At 43.1% G+C, this 15,622-nt stretch overlaps 1 protein-coding gene across 1 annotated transcript in view; it reads left to right on the top strand.

The window, feature by feature from the left end:
• The window catches only part of LOC126481862 (venom allergen 3-like), a 92,369-nt gene that overhangs the window by 36,075 nt on the left and 40,672 nt on the right, over positions 1 to 15,622 (top strand). The window contains exons 2-3 of the mRNA XM_050105821.1: positions 4,046 to 4,127; positions 7,396 to 7,531. Of these exons, the coding sequence (XP_049961778.1) occupies positions 4,046 to 4,127; positions 7,396 to 7,531 (218 nt within the window). The remainder of the gene's footprint in view (positions 1 to 4,045; positions 4,128 to 7,395; positions 7,532 to 15,622) is intronic.

The raw sequence follows: 15,622 nt of genomic DNA, 5'->3' as shown, positions 1-15,622 counted from the left end.
AAATTTCAATAGTGCAAAGAAATGACTCTTGCAGTCAAAGGCGACTGTGACGTCTTTTACATAATATTAGGTGAATGTGAACCCCAACCAAGAGAAGTACTTCCCACGTTGTTTCTTCGACGAACAAGTTAAACGGCGACGATTACACTCTTCGTAACACGACTGGTATTACTTGCATTTTTATTACTCTCATTTCGATTTGGTATATGTTGTAGATTATTCGTCTGTGTCTGCATTTCAGCATCATGTTCTTATTTCACGTTACTTTGCCGAAGCCTTTCTCTAGAATTACAAAATTTTAGGAAGTTATTTATCTTCAAATTTCCTTCTCTTATTAAATGGAGAATTTAATCATTTTATTTAACTAATCATTGCAACTTGTATACATATAGGTCAGCTAAAAGAAAATAAAACAGTCTGCAACTTTCTATAGTGTATAATAACTTACACAATATAATTTCGTTTGATAGCTTTTTCCAGAAGGATAACAACTTCCTGCCCGTTCATTAATTATTAAGACAATAACGCAACAGTAACAGTTTAATTGAAGCTATTGCTCTTGTCATTTCAGAGTTGTCTTCCTATCTTTGATATTAAATGCAAGTATGCCACCAGGTGGTATTTCATTCACAGATTTTAGGATTCCGTACCTCAATCGGTAAAGACGGAACCCGTATAAGATCTCTTTGTTGTCCGACTGCTTGTCTGTCCGACTGTCAAGAACCCTTTTTCTCGGAAACGGGTGGGCGTATTAAGTTGAAGTTTATGTCGTATGCTGAAGTTTACGGTTCCTTCGCGGTGTAAAACATTGAAGCTTCTAAGTTAGTGCAATCAAAAGGTACGGCCATTTATGTCACATACGTTGACACTCGCAAAGGCACTCATGAAAACCTACAGGGTAATTCCAGTTGACTTAGAATAATGAAATTTGGCAAGAAGCAAGGCTTCGCAGTGTACGTAAATGAAAAAATGTAAATTGTTAATTTGTAGTTCTTTCTTTTTTGTTTCGTTTCACCCTCTTTGGGGTACGCTGGATCAATTATTTCTTTGTGCATTGTTCTTTCCTTAGGGCCCAGTATTTCTCCGTTCTTTCTTATCTTCATTTGCTCTCTTCTTCCGAGATGAAGGTTTTGATCTTTTGTGTAGATTTGTCTTGGAACCTTATGTTTTCATCTTTAGTAATTAATTTAGCTGTTCGATCGATAAGTGAATTTTCTGAAATCTTTAATTCTACTAGGTCTTTCTCGGTTCCTTTAAACCAGATGGGTTTCGTTTTGCGGTTATGGAAAATGTCAAACATTTGTGTGGTTAATCTGTTGGAATTCATTCTGAGAAGATGATCATAAAAATTTATCCTCCCCTTTCGCATAGTATCTGAAAGTTTTTCAATTTTCTTGTAGAGAGTTTCATTTTTGATGTATTATTGTCTTGAAATTTTGGTCCTATGATTTTTCTTAAAATTTTTCTTTCCTTTAGCTCAAGTTTCTCCATTTGGCATTTCAAATTCATGTTTAGTGTTTCTGCTGCATACAGTGCTCCTGGCTTAATCACTCTCTTGTAATGTGTAATTTTAGACCCCCATGAAAAGGATTTTTGTTGTATGTATTTTTTGTTAGTTGGAAGGCCAGTTCAAGTATATTTTTTCTGGATTCCATTGCTTTGCTCTCCCCAGCATTCCATCTAATCCATTCTCCGAGATATTTGAATTCTTTTACTATTTCAATTTTTTATTCTTGAACTTTGAGGTATTTATGTGAGTGCTTAATGCTTGTCAATATATTAGTTATTTCGAAGGAGATGTGAAGACCTATTTTAGCTGCTTGTTTCTTTAGTTCAAGCATTTGCTCCCGTGCTTCTTCCACTGTTTCAGCCAACATGGCCAGATCATCTGCAAAAGCAATGCAATTTACCTTAAGGTTCTTCTTTTTGCAACCCAGTCTTGTACCACTCTTAATATTTGTGTTCCATTCTCTGACTACTTTCTCAAGCGCACAACTGAACAGCAACGGTGAGAGCCCATCCCCCTGTCGGACTCCCGTTTTTATTTCAAAGGGTTCCGATAATTCGCCCATAAATTTATCTTTCGAAAATGTATTTGTAAGGGTCTCTTTTATAACATTAGTTGTTTTCTTATCCAAACCCATTTCTTCCAGGACTGATAATAGAGATTCTCTATCAATCGAATCATATGCTGTTTTGAAACCAATGAAGGAGATTACGTATGTCTTTGCCCTTGATTTTTGGTATGCCATGATGTTTTCGAGGTTTAGTATTTGTTCCGACCATGATCTACCCTTTCTAAAACCTCCCTGGTATTCCCCGATTTGTGGGTCTAATTGCGGTTCTGCCCTGTTCAAAAGGACTTTAGAAAGAATATTGTATGTTATATCCTCCATACTTCGGCCACTATTTGGTTTTCTCCGGACGCTTTGTTGTTTTTAAGTTCTGAAATGACCTTCTGTAGTTCTTCAGTCGTAGTTATATTATGAGAATATATATATATATATATATATATATATATATATATATATATATATATATATATATATATATATATATATACAGGGCTATTACAAATAATTGAAGCGATTTCATAAATTCAGTGTAGCTCCATTCATTGACATATGGTCACGACACACTACAGATACGTAGAAAAACTCATAAAGTTTTGTTCGGCTGAAGCCGCACTTCAGGTTTCTGCCTCCAGAGCGCTCGAGAGCGCAGTGAGACAAAATGGCGACAGGAGCCGAGAAAGCGTATGTCGTGCTTGAAATGCACTCGCACCAGTCAGTCATAACAGTGCAACGACACTTCAGGACGAAGTTCAACAAAGATCCACCAACTGCTAACTCCATTCGGCGATGGTATGCGCAGTTTAAAGCTTCTGGATGCCTCTGTAAGGGGAAATCAACGGGTCGGCCTGCAGTGAGCGAAGAAACGGTTGAACGCGTGCGGGCAAGTTTCACGCGTAGCCCGCGGAAGTCGACGAATAAAGCAAGCAGGGAGCTAAACGTACCACAGCCGATGGTTTGGAAAATCTTAGGGAAAAGGCTAAAGCAGAAGCATTTCTTAAACAGGAGATTGGAAAACCGATGGATCGGTCGTGGTGGAGATCATGACCAACAATTCATGTCATGGCCTCCACGCTCTCCCGACTTAACCCCATGCGATTTCTTTCTGTGGGGTTTTGTGAAAGATTCAGTGTTTAAACCTCCTCTACCAAGAAACGTGCCATAACTGCGAGCTCACATCAACGATGCTTTCGAACTCATTGATGGGGAGATGCTGCGCCGAGTGTGGGAGGAACTTGATTATCGGCTTGATGTCTGCCGAATCACTAAAGGGGCACATATCGTACATTTGTGAAAGCCTAAAAAAACTTTTTGAATTTTTGTATGTGTGTGCAAAGCATTGTGAAAATATCTCAAATAATAAAGTTATTGTAGAGCTGTGAAATCGCTTCAATCATTTGTAATAACCCTGTATAGTCATTTGTTATCTGGTATCAAACGTCAAATTAAAACAACCAGTAGTTCTGCATTCAGGCTGACTGGGTCGCAAGTGAAAAGTGAAACATCAGGCAAGGAATTACTTCATTGTTCATATGGTGTGCCTCGGGATTTATCCATCACCAGATATCCAGGAGCGCAATCTGAGTGGAGAACTACTGATTATTATAATAATGATCGCCTGCCTCCCGCATGACTTTTATGTCACATTTATATTATCGAAATTGACATTCTCAAAAATCTTGGAATCCCTGAGACCGGTATCTTGCTAGTATCAACGTCGATAACAGGCAAAAATGGTCAAGATTCACGATTCTCGAAACGTATGAACTGCCTGTATCCATAATTAAGTTTGTACTGAACGCTCAGTGCGAGAATCCTATTCGCACCTGGCCAATTTTTGTATTATCTTCATCTTTTCCCTCCCCCTCTCCTCTACCCACGCCCCCTTTAACCAAGTTTTAATATTCCACGAGCCCATTTTTAAAACTCACGAAGAATGGGCACAGTTAACGACTGAGAACATTCTGTTGCAGGTGTGGGACAGTGAGTTGGCGCGTGTAGCTCAGCGGTGGGCCGAGCAATGCCGCTTCGGCCATGATTCGTGCAGGGATGTAGGTAAGTAGTCAGCTGAATATTACTTATGTCTCTTGTAATATTCTGTTCCTTGATGCGCTAAATCATAAAGCTGTATCCTCAGCATTGGTCTGGTACAGCATTTTTGAACATATTCAAAAATGAAATATAAAGAGTTTCCTAGAGAGAAAGGTTCCGTAAACGAATCAGCATCGATTTAGAAACCATCCCTCGTTTGAAACACAGCTCGCCCTTTTCATACATGATAACGTGTTAACTATGGAAGCACTCCAACAGGCAGATTATGTGCGCCCACATTTTCGCAGTGTGTTCAACGCTGTAGCAAACTGTATGCCGACAACGAAGGGAACGAAGGACCGTGCATAGGAAATCGGAGGTTGTTCATCGCGAGAGGTTCTAGGCGCTTCAGTCCGAAACCGCGCCGCTGCTACGGTCGCAGGTTCGAATCCTGCCCCGTGCATGGATGTGTGTGATGTCCCTAGTTTACTTAAGTTTAAGTAGTTCTAAGTCTAGGGGGCTGATGACCTCAGATGGTAAGTCGCACAGTGTTTGGAGCCACTTTTTTTATGGTCATCGAAGACAAAGGTACCGCCAGTAGTGCCCAGGGAAGTGTGGTAGAAGTGCTCCTGCTCTCCATGCACAAACCATCGCTGAGATAGAGTGGTCAACAATCTCTGAGTGTTTGCTGATGACGCTGCTGTGTAAAGGACGGCGTCATCGTTGACAGATTGTGGGAAGATCCTCGGTAACGTGGAAGTGATGAATGGCAGCCTGCTTTAAATGTGGATAGATGTAAGTTAATGCGGATGGGTCAGACAAATATTTGTCTAATGTTGGAACACAGTATTGATGAAATTACAATGAAATGAACACCCTTATCTGCTTACAGGCGTTGACATACGTCAACGGGGACAGATGAAAAAGTGTGCCCCGACTGGGACTCGAACCCGGGATCTCCTGCTTACATGGCAGACACTCTATCCATCTGAGCCACCGAGGACACAGAGGATAACGCGACTGCATGGATTTATCTGTGACACGCTCCCCGCGAAACCCACATTCTCATCGTATTGTCCCGCACTACATTCGTAGTGCCCCCGCCCATTATACTCATTACTCGCGGCGCGTTGCCGATTCCCGTAAGAGTTCGGGCACTGTTTGTGCATTCGCACAGAAGAAGAAGATGGTCAAGTGGCTGGTGAGCCTTAACTATATATTTACTAAGATGGTATCTGTTCTTTCGGACATGTCAAAACCGGTTTTTTTAAATAAAATAATATTGGTGCAATCTTATCTTTGGAAAGTTTTTAGCAACTAGTAAACCAGATCGTTCTTTCTGTTTTCCCAAAATGAGGAAATTTAGTAAAAGATGATTCATCTGGAAAGCCCACCTGTCACAACTCAGTGGACATCACACAGCAGTATTGGAGTGCAGACTCCAGCCTTCGTCGCTGATGAACTACAGTCAGAATGGGCGCTTGAACCAGGCGCCTGCTGAGGAAGCCCATACACAGGAGACACTTGTGGCAGCCCCTTGGTTCACCTGGTTGGTTAATTGCTCAATAGCTGCATGTCAGTTCGCCCGTACACACCTTAGGAGCCGACGTTCACCCCTGTCATCTACACAGTTGCCTCGGCGCTCGTTCTGGATAGCTCCATTTTGCCATCTACGGAATGCCGGCCAGAGTGGCCCAGCGGTTCTAGGCGCTACAGTCTGGAACCGCGCGACCGCTACGGTCGCGGGTTCGAATCCTGCCTCGGGCATGGATGTGTGTGATGTCCTTAGTTTAGTTAGGTTTAAGTAGTTCTAAGTTCTAGGGGACTGATGACCTCTGAAGTTAAGTCCCATGGTGCTCAGAGCCATTTGAACCATTTTTTGAACCATCTACGGAATACTTAAACCACAGCGTCACGCGGTTTATAAACTTACTCGTTCCGAAAATGCTTCCACCCTTGGCCCTAAAGCCAATTATCATGCCCCTTTGGACATCAGATAAATCGCACCGCTTCCGTATCACGACAACGAGTGGACTGTTGTCCACGTCCCCCGAGACACTTTATTGGGCCGGCCGGAGTGGCCGAGCGGTTCTAGGCGATACAGTCTGGAACCGCGCGACCGCTACGGTCGCGGGTTCGAATCCTGCCTCGGGCATGGATGTGTGTGATGTCCTTAGGTTAGTTAGGTTTAAGTAGTTCTAACTTCTAGGGGACTGGTGACCTCAGAAGTTAAGTCCCATAGTGCTCAGAGCCATTTGGACCATTTTGAACACTTTATGGATCTTCCACTGGTACAGCTACCACCTGACGTCTGTGAGTGGTTATTGCATGTTAACATCGAACGTAGGTGGTGGTCCATTTAATGTGTCTGGAACTTGTATATCTATTGTCAAGGACAGAGGCGATGTCAGGGGGTATTAGCGTGATGGTTCAAAATGGCTCTGAGCACTATGGGACTCAACTTCTGAGGTCATTAGTCCCCTAGAACTTAGAACTAGTTAAACCTAACTAACCTAAGGACATCACAAACATCCATGCCCGAGGCAGGATTCGAACCTGCGACCGTAGCGGTCTTGCGGTTCCAGACTGCAGCGCCTTTAACCGCACGGCCACTTCGGCCGGCATTTGCGTGATGTGTTGGTTCAAATGGCTCTGAGCACTATGGGACTTAACTTCTGAGGTCATCAGTCCCCTAGAACTAAGAACTACTTAAACCTAACTAACCTAAGGACATCACGCACAACCATGCCCGAGGCAGGATTCGAACCAGCGACCGTAGCAGTCGCGCGGTTCCGGATTGAAGCGTGATGTGTCATGGGGGTTAATATCGTTTTCCGGTGTACTTCCACATAGTTCATAAAAAGTCTTGACTGAGATTTTACTGGCGCAACGTCCACGCTCATCTGTCTCGAATTTGTATGCATTATTTAAAATTGTTCTGTTAAATTTTCAACAAATGTGTCAAATATCTGCGCTCTGTCTATCCTGCTATGACTCTCGAAAGAGTCCTTGCGCTCTTGTGTCCTCGATGCGGCTATAAGGCCACCAGTAAGCAACAAAATTACATCGTGGTCGCAAGTCGATGTCTCGCATTCGGTAGCAGGTACAGGTTCTAGAGAGGCGAGGGTTCTGTGGACCGCTTACGAAACCTTGTATTATGGAAAACGCGCGACGATCAAAATTTTAACAGTATCTTTCCCGTGTGCCCATATTTAGTTCTATATAAAAAGTTGTTTAATTTCATTAATTCTGATTCTTTTTATGAGTGTAAAGACTCTGAATCTGTTAACAGCACGGTTTAGCGTCGGGCAGAACGTCTTCCAGTCCAGTACTACCGGAACGCCACCAGGTCCGCAGTGGCGCAGAGCCGTACAGGCCTGGTATGACGAGGTCGCATCCTTCAGCAGGAACAACGTCAACAATTACCGGTGAGTCTCGACAGCCTGCCCTGTCGCCCAGTTTGTCAATGTTTTCAGACTTGTAAATCGCCTAAAGGTGGCAGATTCTACAAAACACTTTCATTGCCGAGTAATAATTGATAGAAAAGAGAATATTCGTTGGTAGCTTTAAAATTATGAAGTACGCGGAACATATATACCGGGATTTCCGTGATCACGATATAGACTTTCAAATGGCAGATAGGGAAACTTGGCACGAAAATTCCTGGGTCGAAAGTGAAAAATGAGAATATTTCAAATTCTGCTTTGGTCTGTTGGAGACAATGAAATACCTAGTAGAAACATTTTTCTATCCATTTTTTTCATCTGCGCAAGTGGCACAAGGCTTACCTCCACCATGGTTGTTCAGATTCTTGCATTAATTGCTCTTCATCGTTGACAGGTGTCTGCGCACTAGATGTTTCACATGTCCCTACACGACTAATCAAATGGAGTCAGGTTAAGTTGAACGCAGAGGTCACAAAAGTTGCTGTCCTGCTTTCAGGGAACATTCGACATATCAAAATGACATCAATAATTCCAGCGTTGTACAGGCGAAGACTGAAGAAGATTGGGATCTCAGTTATAACATCAGTGCTTTGACTTGCTTCACTAAAACACGGCTCATGACCCTGAAAATGCATAGCACGATATATTCCGTTCACGGGCAAAATATCGACATTCCTTTGGGAAATATAGCCGTAAAATTTTTTCCGTATTTCACAGATATGTAATGTACCTGTAGCCTAAGTATTTGTCAAGAATATCAGTGCTAAGAATATTTTTTATTTTTCTTTGGGGCAAATATTTTTGGTAATAACGATGTAATAGAAAAGTTAGCAAATACAATAGAAACTTTAGCAACTCTAGAAATTAACACGTAATCCAATGAGATATATTTCACAACAAGGGCTGTTATCAACATTTTGTATTTAAATAAGTCTAAACGAAGCAGATTTCGTCAACATTATGATGTAAGCTTCGAGAAAATTCTCATGTTCTTTGTTGAATGCGTCTGGTGTAAAGAAACACACAAAATTGTTAAACTATAAGATTGTGTGATAACAAGACTTGTCATCACTGTTATTATTGCTCTGTGTTTTAGTTTCTATTACGTGCCGTATTCATTCTTCAAAGGACTGTTGGGCGTGGCCAGTGCTTGACTGTGAACAAAATAGAGGAGGAGACGTGGGAAAGTGTAACGCTGCAGTCAGTGCTGAACACTACAAAGGCTGAGGAAGCTGGAGTGCTGACTACCTGCTGACTTAACTGTTCGCTCACCATTGAGAGCCCACCGCCCGAAGTTGTCGACCTTTCCTCTCTACGTACCTTGACATTAACGATATTATTGTCTTTACGGAACTACGGAACGCCTTTCTTTCTCACTCAGCCTATGTTCTCCATTCAGAAGAATACCTGGTGACTCTACACAATTTGCGTTGAATCTTTTTCACAAATATGAACAACATTTAACTGCCACGCTTTGCGCAAATACCGAGATCTGCTGGAAATACGAGGACCGAGAATGGCGTAAGACAATCTATCTCCGCTATTTTGTAACCTGTACATTGAAGAAACTAAGCCGGAAGAAAGGAAACTTCGGGAGTGGAACTGAAATTCAGAATCATAGGATTCAAATTAAACGATTCGTTGATGGTTACGCTCAGTGAAAATAAAGAATGAATTATAAGACCTGTTGAGTGAAATGAATAGCTCAGTGGACAAAGAATACAGATAGAGAGTAAGCCAAACGTAGACGAAAGTACTGTATTGCCACGCGGGGTGGCCGCGCGGTTTGAGGCGCCACGTCACAGATGGCGCGGCCCCTCCAGCCGGGGGTTCGAGTCCTCCCTCGGACATGGGTGTGTGTGTGTTGTTCTTATCATAAGTTAGTTTAAGTAGTGTGTAAGTCTACGGACCGATGACCTCAGTAGTTTGGTCCCCAACGAATTCACACACATTTGAACATTTTTCACCCTGTATTATGGGGCAGAAGATAAATGTAGCATTAAAGTTGTGGACAATGTGCTAGGCAAAGTGAAATAACGCATGGTGTACGAAGCAAGGCCGGCCGCGGTGGCCGAGCGGTTCTAGGCGCTTCAGTCTGGAACCGCACGACTGCGGTCGCAGGTTCGAATCCTGCCTCGGGGATGGATGTGTATGATGTCCATCGGTTAGTTAGGTTTAAGTAGTTCTAAGTTCTAGGGGATTGATGACCTCAGATGTTAAGTCCCATAGTGCTCAGAGCCATTCGAACGAAGCAAAGAGAGAGGATGAAGCACACTTCCACAGGACAACAGAGCTTTCCTCGCTAAAAATAATCGTATACTATCAAACACAGGCCCCCTCAGCGACCTTATGTCGCAAGTTAAATTAACGAAGCACCCCCCCCCCCCACACACACACACAATCAGACACACAAAACATAAAGGTGGTCCTACACACGACAAACTTTGTGAACGATGACACTGGATGGATTAAAATATCCTTTGTTTTTCATTCATTACCGTGCACTTTCGGCAGTGTATCCACTTTAAAAATATTCTCTGCTATACAGCAATTCAGAATTAGTACACTGATTACAAACGGTTGTAAGTGCGCTACAGGCCATTAAAATTTCTACACCACGAAGATAACGAGCTACGAACGCGAAATTTAACCGTCAGGAAGAAGATGTTGTGATATGCAAATGATTAGCTTTTCAGAGCATTCACACAAGGTTGGCGCCGGTGGCGACACCTACAACGTGCTCACATGAGGAAAGTTTCCAACCGATTTCTCATACACAAACAGCAGTTAACCGGCGTTGCCTGGTGAAACGTTGTTGTGAAGCCTCGTGTAAGGAAGAGAAATGCGTACCATCACGTTTCCGACTTTGATAAAGGTCGGATTGTAGCCTATTGCGATTGCGGTTTATCGCATCGCGACATTGCTGCTCGCGTTGGTCAAGATCCAAAGATTGTTAGCAGAATATGGAATCGATGGGTTCAGGAACGCTGTGCTGGATCCCAACGGCCTCGTATCACTAGCAGTCGAGTCCGCGGCTCGTGGCCTTGCGGTAGCGTTCTCGCTTCCCGGGTTCGATTCCCGGCGGGGTCAGGGACTTTCTCTGCCTCGAGATGACTGGGTGTTGTGTGTCTTTCATCATCATTTCATCCTCATTCACTCGCAAGTCGCCGTAGTGGCGTTAAAGAACTTGTGGAGCGGCTGCCGAACCGCCCAGCGAGGGGTCTCCCGGCCACCAATGCCATAAGCTTATTATTATTATTATTATTATTATTACTAGCAGTCGAGATGACAGGCATCTTATCCGCATGGCTGTAACGGATCGTGCAGCCACGTCTCGATCCCTGAGTCAACAGATGGGGACGTTTGCAAGACAACAACCATCTGCACGAACAGTTCGGCAATGTTTGCAGCAGCGTAGACTATCAGCTCGGACACCATGGCTGAGGTTACCCTTGACGCTGCATCACAGACAGGAGCCCCTGCGATGGTGTACTCAACGACGAAACTGGGTGCACGAATGGCAAAACGTCATTTTTTCGGATGAATCCAGGTTCTGTTTACAGCATCATGATGGTTGCATCCGTGTTTGGCGACAACGCGGTAAACGCACATTGGAAGCGTGTATTCGTCATCGCCATACTGACGTATCACCGGGCGTGATGGTATGGGGTGCCATTGGTTACACGTATCGGTCACCTCTTGTTCGCATTGACGGCACTATGAACAGTGGACGTTACATTTCAGATGTGTTACGACCCGTGGCTCTACCCTTCATTCGATCCCTGCGAAACCCTACATTTCAGCAGAATAATGCAAGACCGCATCTTGCAGGTCCTGTACGGACCTTTCTGGATACAGAAAATGTTCGACTGCTGCCCTGGCCAGCACATTCTACAGATCTCTCACCAATTTAAAAGGTCTGGTCAGTGGTGGCCGAGCAACTGGCTCGTCACAATACGCCAGTCACTACTCTTGATGAATGGTGGTATCATGTTGAGGCTGCATGGGCAGCTGTTCCTGTACACGCCATCCAAGCTCTGTTTGTCTCAATGTCCAGGCGTATCAAGACCATTATTACGGCCAGATGTGGTTGTTCTGGGTACTGATTTCTCAGGGTCTATGCACCCAAATTGCGTGAAAATGTAATCACATACCAGTTCTAGTATAATATATTTGTCCAATGAATACCCGTTTATTATCTGCATTTCTTCTTGGTGTAGCAATTTTAATGGCCAGTAGTGTGTTTCATGCATAGCGATGCATCGATAATAATTATAGAGAAAATAAAAGAAAGTTCAATTGTTTTTACATACTTTTCGGTGTTCTACTCCGTTACCCCAAAAAGTTTTGGGATTAGGTTAATAAAAAATAGATAAAACGTTAAGATGGTGGTTTTAATACTCCAGGTGTTCTACATAGTTTCCCTTCACTTGAGTGCAACACGCAGAACGTTCATATGATCACGTGTGACTGTCAGAAAAGTCCTTCTTTGCCATGTTGTTTAACTCGCGCGTTACATTGACTTGAATGTCTGTTACGTCGTCAAAGCGTTGACCCCGTATATGAATTTATTCACTTAGACGTTTGGCGGTATAGCTCGCGCAGGATACGCAGTGACCAGTTTCCGTCCATAGCGCTGGGCGAGTTCTTTTGTTTGTACGAAAGGGGAGGCCGATAAGTGTTTTCCACCTTTCGCCTGGTCAACGGTGACAGAATCGAGGTATGCACCCTGCAATCTTTCTCAACCGAATTTGCAGAAACTATTCGATAAAAAAATCATTTTTGCGTTACTTGTAGCTGTATATGTCAGGTTCAAGTTGATGTGACGATCACTTCGTTAATGGTCATAGTTATTGTGATATTCACGTGGGTGTAAGGCACTCCGCGGAATTCCAGAAAGTTTGCAGTGAAAAATAGGGGTCGCTATGATTTTGCGTTTGATGTATATTGCATAATATGTTGCTGTGTATGAAATTTAGCTAACATACTGAATTTTTCTTTAGACTTGGGTCGAAGTCTCTATTTGCCACCAATCTCAAGAAAACTGATCTCATATAGCATACTCATTTGCGCACCGCGCCAGCAAAAAAGCCAGAGTGAAATATCCGCAACATTCCCAGGCTGTGGCTAAGCCATGTCTCCGCAATATCCTTTCTTTCAGGAGTGCTAGTTCTGCAAGGTTCGCAGGAGAGCTTCTGTAAAGTTTGTAAGGAGACGAGGTACTGGCAGAAGTAAAGCTGTAAGGACCGGGCGTGAGTCGTGCTTGGGTATCTCAGTTGCCGGCACGGTAGCTCAGCGTGTTCGGTCAGAGAAAAAAAAAAAAGACAAGGAAACAACGAACTACTTGAACGGATGTCTCGTGACGTCCGCCCCCAGGCCCAACGCAACGAACAATACCGAACAAAAAGGAAAAAAAAGAAAAAAATAAAAAAAAGTTGGTAGAGCACTTGCCCGCGAAAGGTAAAGGTCCCGAGTTCGAGTCTCGGTCCGGAACACAGTTTTAATCTGCCAGGAAGTTTCATCCACAACATTCTTTATATTTCATAAACGGTTTGATATATCGAAATGAGATTTTGGCAAATGATGGCACACAAAGAGGAGCATATTTTACCATATCGTTATTAACTAACTTCATTTTCTACTGTGTTATTCCAATAACTACAGACTTTTTCGGTGGAATAATATAGTTTTTAAGGGCCATTGCTAGCTTGTGAAACGAGAAATGCTATGGGTTTTGGAACAACGTATGTTTAGACATTACACTTTTTTTTTTGTATCGAGGATATGCTTTTTCATAAGCTACTGACTTTACTTTTCTTCAGTTCCTCACCTAATAAACCACTGTTTCAGAATTCTCTCGCAACTCTGTCTGCACAAGATGTTACTGAGGTGAGACTAAACTCTGCTGTGTTTTGGCAAGCCGGCCGCGGTGGCCGTGCGGTTCTAGGCACTTCAGTTTGGAACCGCGTGACTGCTACGTTCGCTGGTTCGAATCCTGCCTCGGGCATGGATGTGTGTGATGTCCTTAGGTTAGTTAGGTTTAAGTAGTTCTAAGTTCTAGGGGACTGATGACCAGAGATGTTAAGTCCCATAGTGCTCAGAGCCATTTTAACCATTTGTTATGGCAAAAGAAGCAAATTTTGACACAGCAACCAGAGAAATGTGTAGGTTTTACTCAAAATTGTCACTCATGGCGCTTCTCTGAATATTACGAATGGTTAACAAGCCAGGCGAAAATAAATCGCCTCGGGCATGGATGTGATGTCCTTAGGTTAGTTAGGTTTAAGTAGTTCTAAGTTCTAGGGGACTGATGGCCTCAGAAGTTAAGTCCCATAGTGCTCAGAACCATTTGAACCATTTGAAAATAAATCGCTGGATTTTCGGCGGAACGAAAGCAGAGATGACAGTAGAATTTTCTGATTGGTCACCGGGCAAGTGTTGGCGTGAAGGAGCCCCACTTAATATTTACAAAAAATGTGAGCATAGGCTTCATTTTAGAGCGACACTTTCCCTGCAGCACTTGGCATTTCCCCTACAGTGCTCTGAGCGACCCTCCGCTACTGTCGCTCTCCCATCGCTTCCTCCGCTGACTGCGCATGTAGCGGCCATGGTATTTGGCACGAACTATTCGTGTTGATAACGCCACCTCTCATCGCCTACGATGATTTTTTCCAGAAAAGAATTGTTTACATTTTGCATTTCAATAAAGTCGCAGCAGGCGTCCACGCGTCGTTTATTTTCTGGAGTCAAGGCGGGCAGGATAAACTTTGCAGAGACTTTTCCCTTCTACAAAATGTTCTGGGCAATGTCTTCAATACTTGATTCAGAGACGTTACTCCATAGCAGTTTTTGAGAGAAAGACATTGACACATAACAGTTACAGATCCATTACTTTATAGTGACTGGTCACGACTGTTTAGTCGAATGTACATCTGTTCTTTGCAGTTGTCACTTCAAGCTGACACTGTAGTCACTGCGCTGACGACGCTTATACGCCAGGAATAAAATCAGTCTCGGCACGTTTTGGATTGACTGTGTTTACAACTCCCCTTCGTCAGAAGGACAACATCGAAGCAATAATCCATTTCCCGCTATATGTTCTGAAGGACTGAGAGCTTAGCGACGCAGACGCATCACCACATCAGAAATGTGCATTTTGAGTTCTGGAATTGTTTTTAGCAAAGGAGACACATAGACGAGGTGTTTCGTATAATGTCATAAAAAGAAATTCGTGGGTGTCAGGTTCCGGGGTCTTGGTGGACAAGAGCAAAACACAATGACGTCATGTTTGGAAGATTAACAGAAAATGACATTTTCCACTTTCGCTTTAGTGGACAAAAATGGTTTGGAATATTGATTATTAACGGGGGAATCACGATCGTAACGCAGTGTTTGGTTGCTCTATTTTGTTGCAAGGTATAACCTGTGGTAACTGTATCAAGCTATGACGTCACCCATTGTACAACACCATCTAGGTAAATGTTTGTTGAAATACTTAGCTCCCTGAAGAAAACTGGACAGTACTATTTTTCTGTTTTGTAATGGTTTTACCGGCCACTTGATACCGTTGTGACCGTTTTACAGACATTCAAAGAAAATCAACGGTGTGCAGCGTGGAAATATACAGTTCATGCCATATTGGTTGGAGGCTACTTTAACCCACAGATTATAGACTGGGACGCCTTTGGATTCGCTGCAGGTGGTACGAATGGACAAACAGTCTAGTGAAGTGCTTCGAACACTTTTTCCGAAAATTGCCTTGAACAACTAGTTAGACAACCCATATGCGACTGAAATATTTTGGATCTTGTAGCTGCAAACAGCCCTGACCTTATCGACAGTGTCAATACAGAGGCAGAGATATGATGCCATCATAGCGATAGTGGTTACTAAAGTTAATAACTGTCAGAAACGCAAGGAGAGTGTTTATGCTAGAAAAAGCAGATAAGCAGTTGTCAGCATCGCGCTCTAGAGACGTAAGTGCCAAGTGGGTGTATTAAGAATGGAAAGAACACGCTGTGGTTTAATAATAAAATTTGGAAAATGCTGAGGAAACACAGACCGCTGCACTTT

The sequence above is a fragment of the Schistocerca serialis genome, chromosome 5 (assembly GCF_023864345.2).
Source record: "Schistocerca serialis cubense isolate TAMUIC-IGC-003099 chromosome 5, iqSchSeri2.2, whole genome shotgun sequence".
NCBI classification, from domain to species: domain Eukaryota; kingdom Metazoa; phylum Arthropoda; class Insecta; order Orthoptera; family Acrididae; genus Schistocerca; species Schistocerca serialis.
The sequence above is the reverse complement of the archived record's forward strand: the minus strand, read 5'-3'. Positions and strand labels throughout refer to the sequence as shown.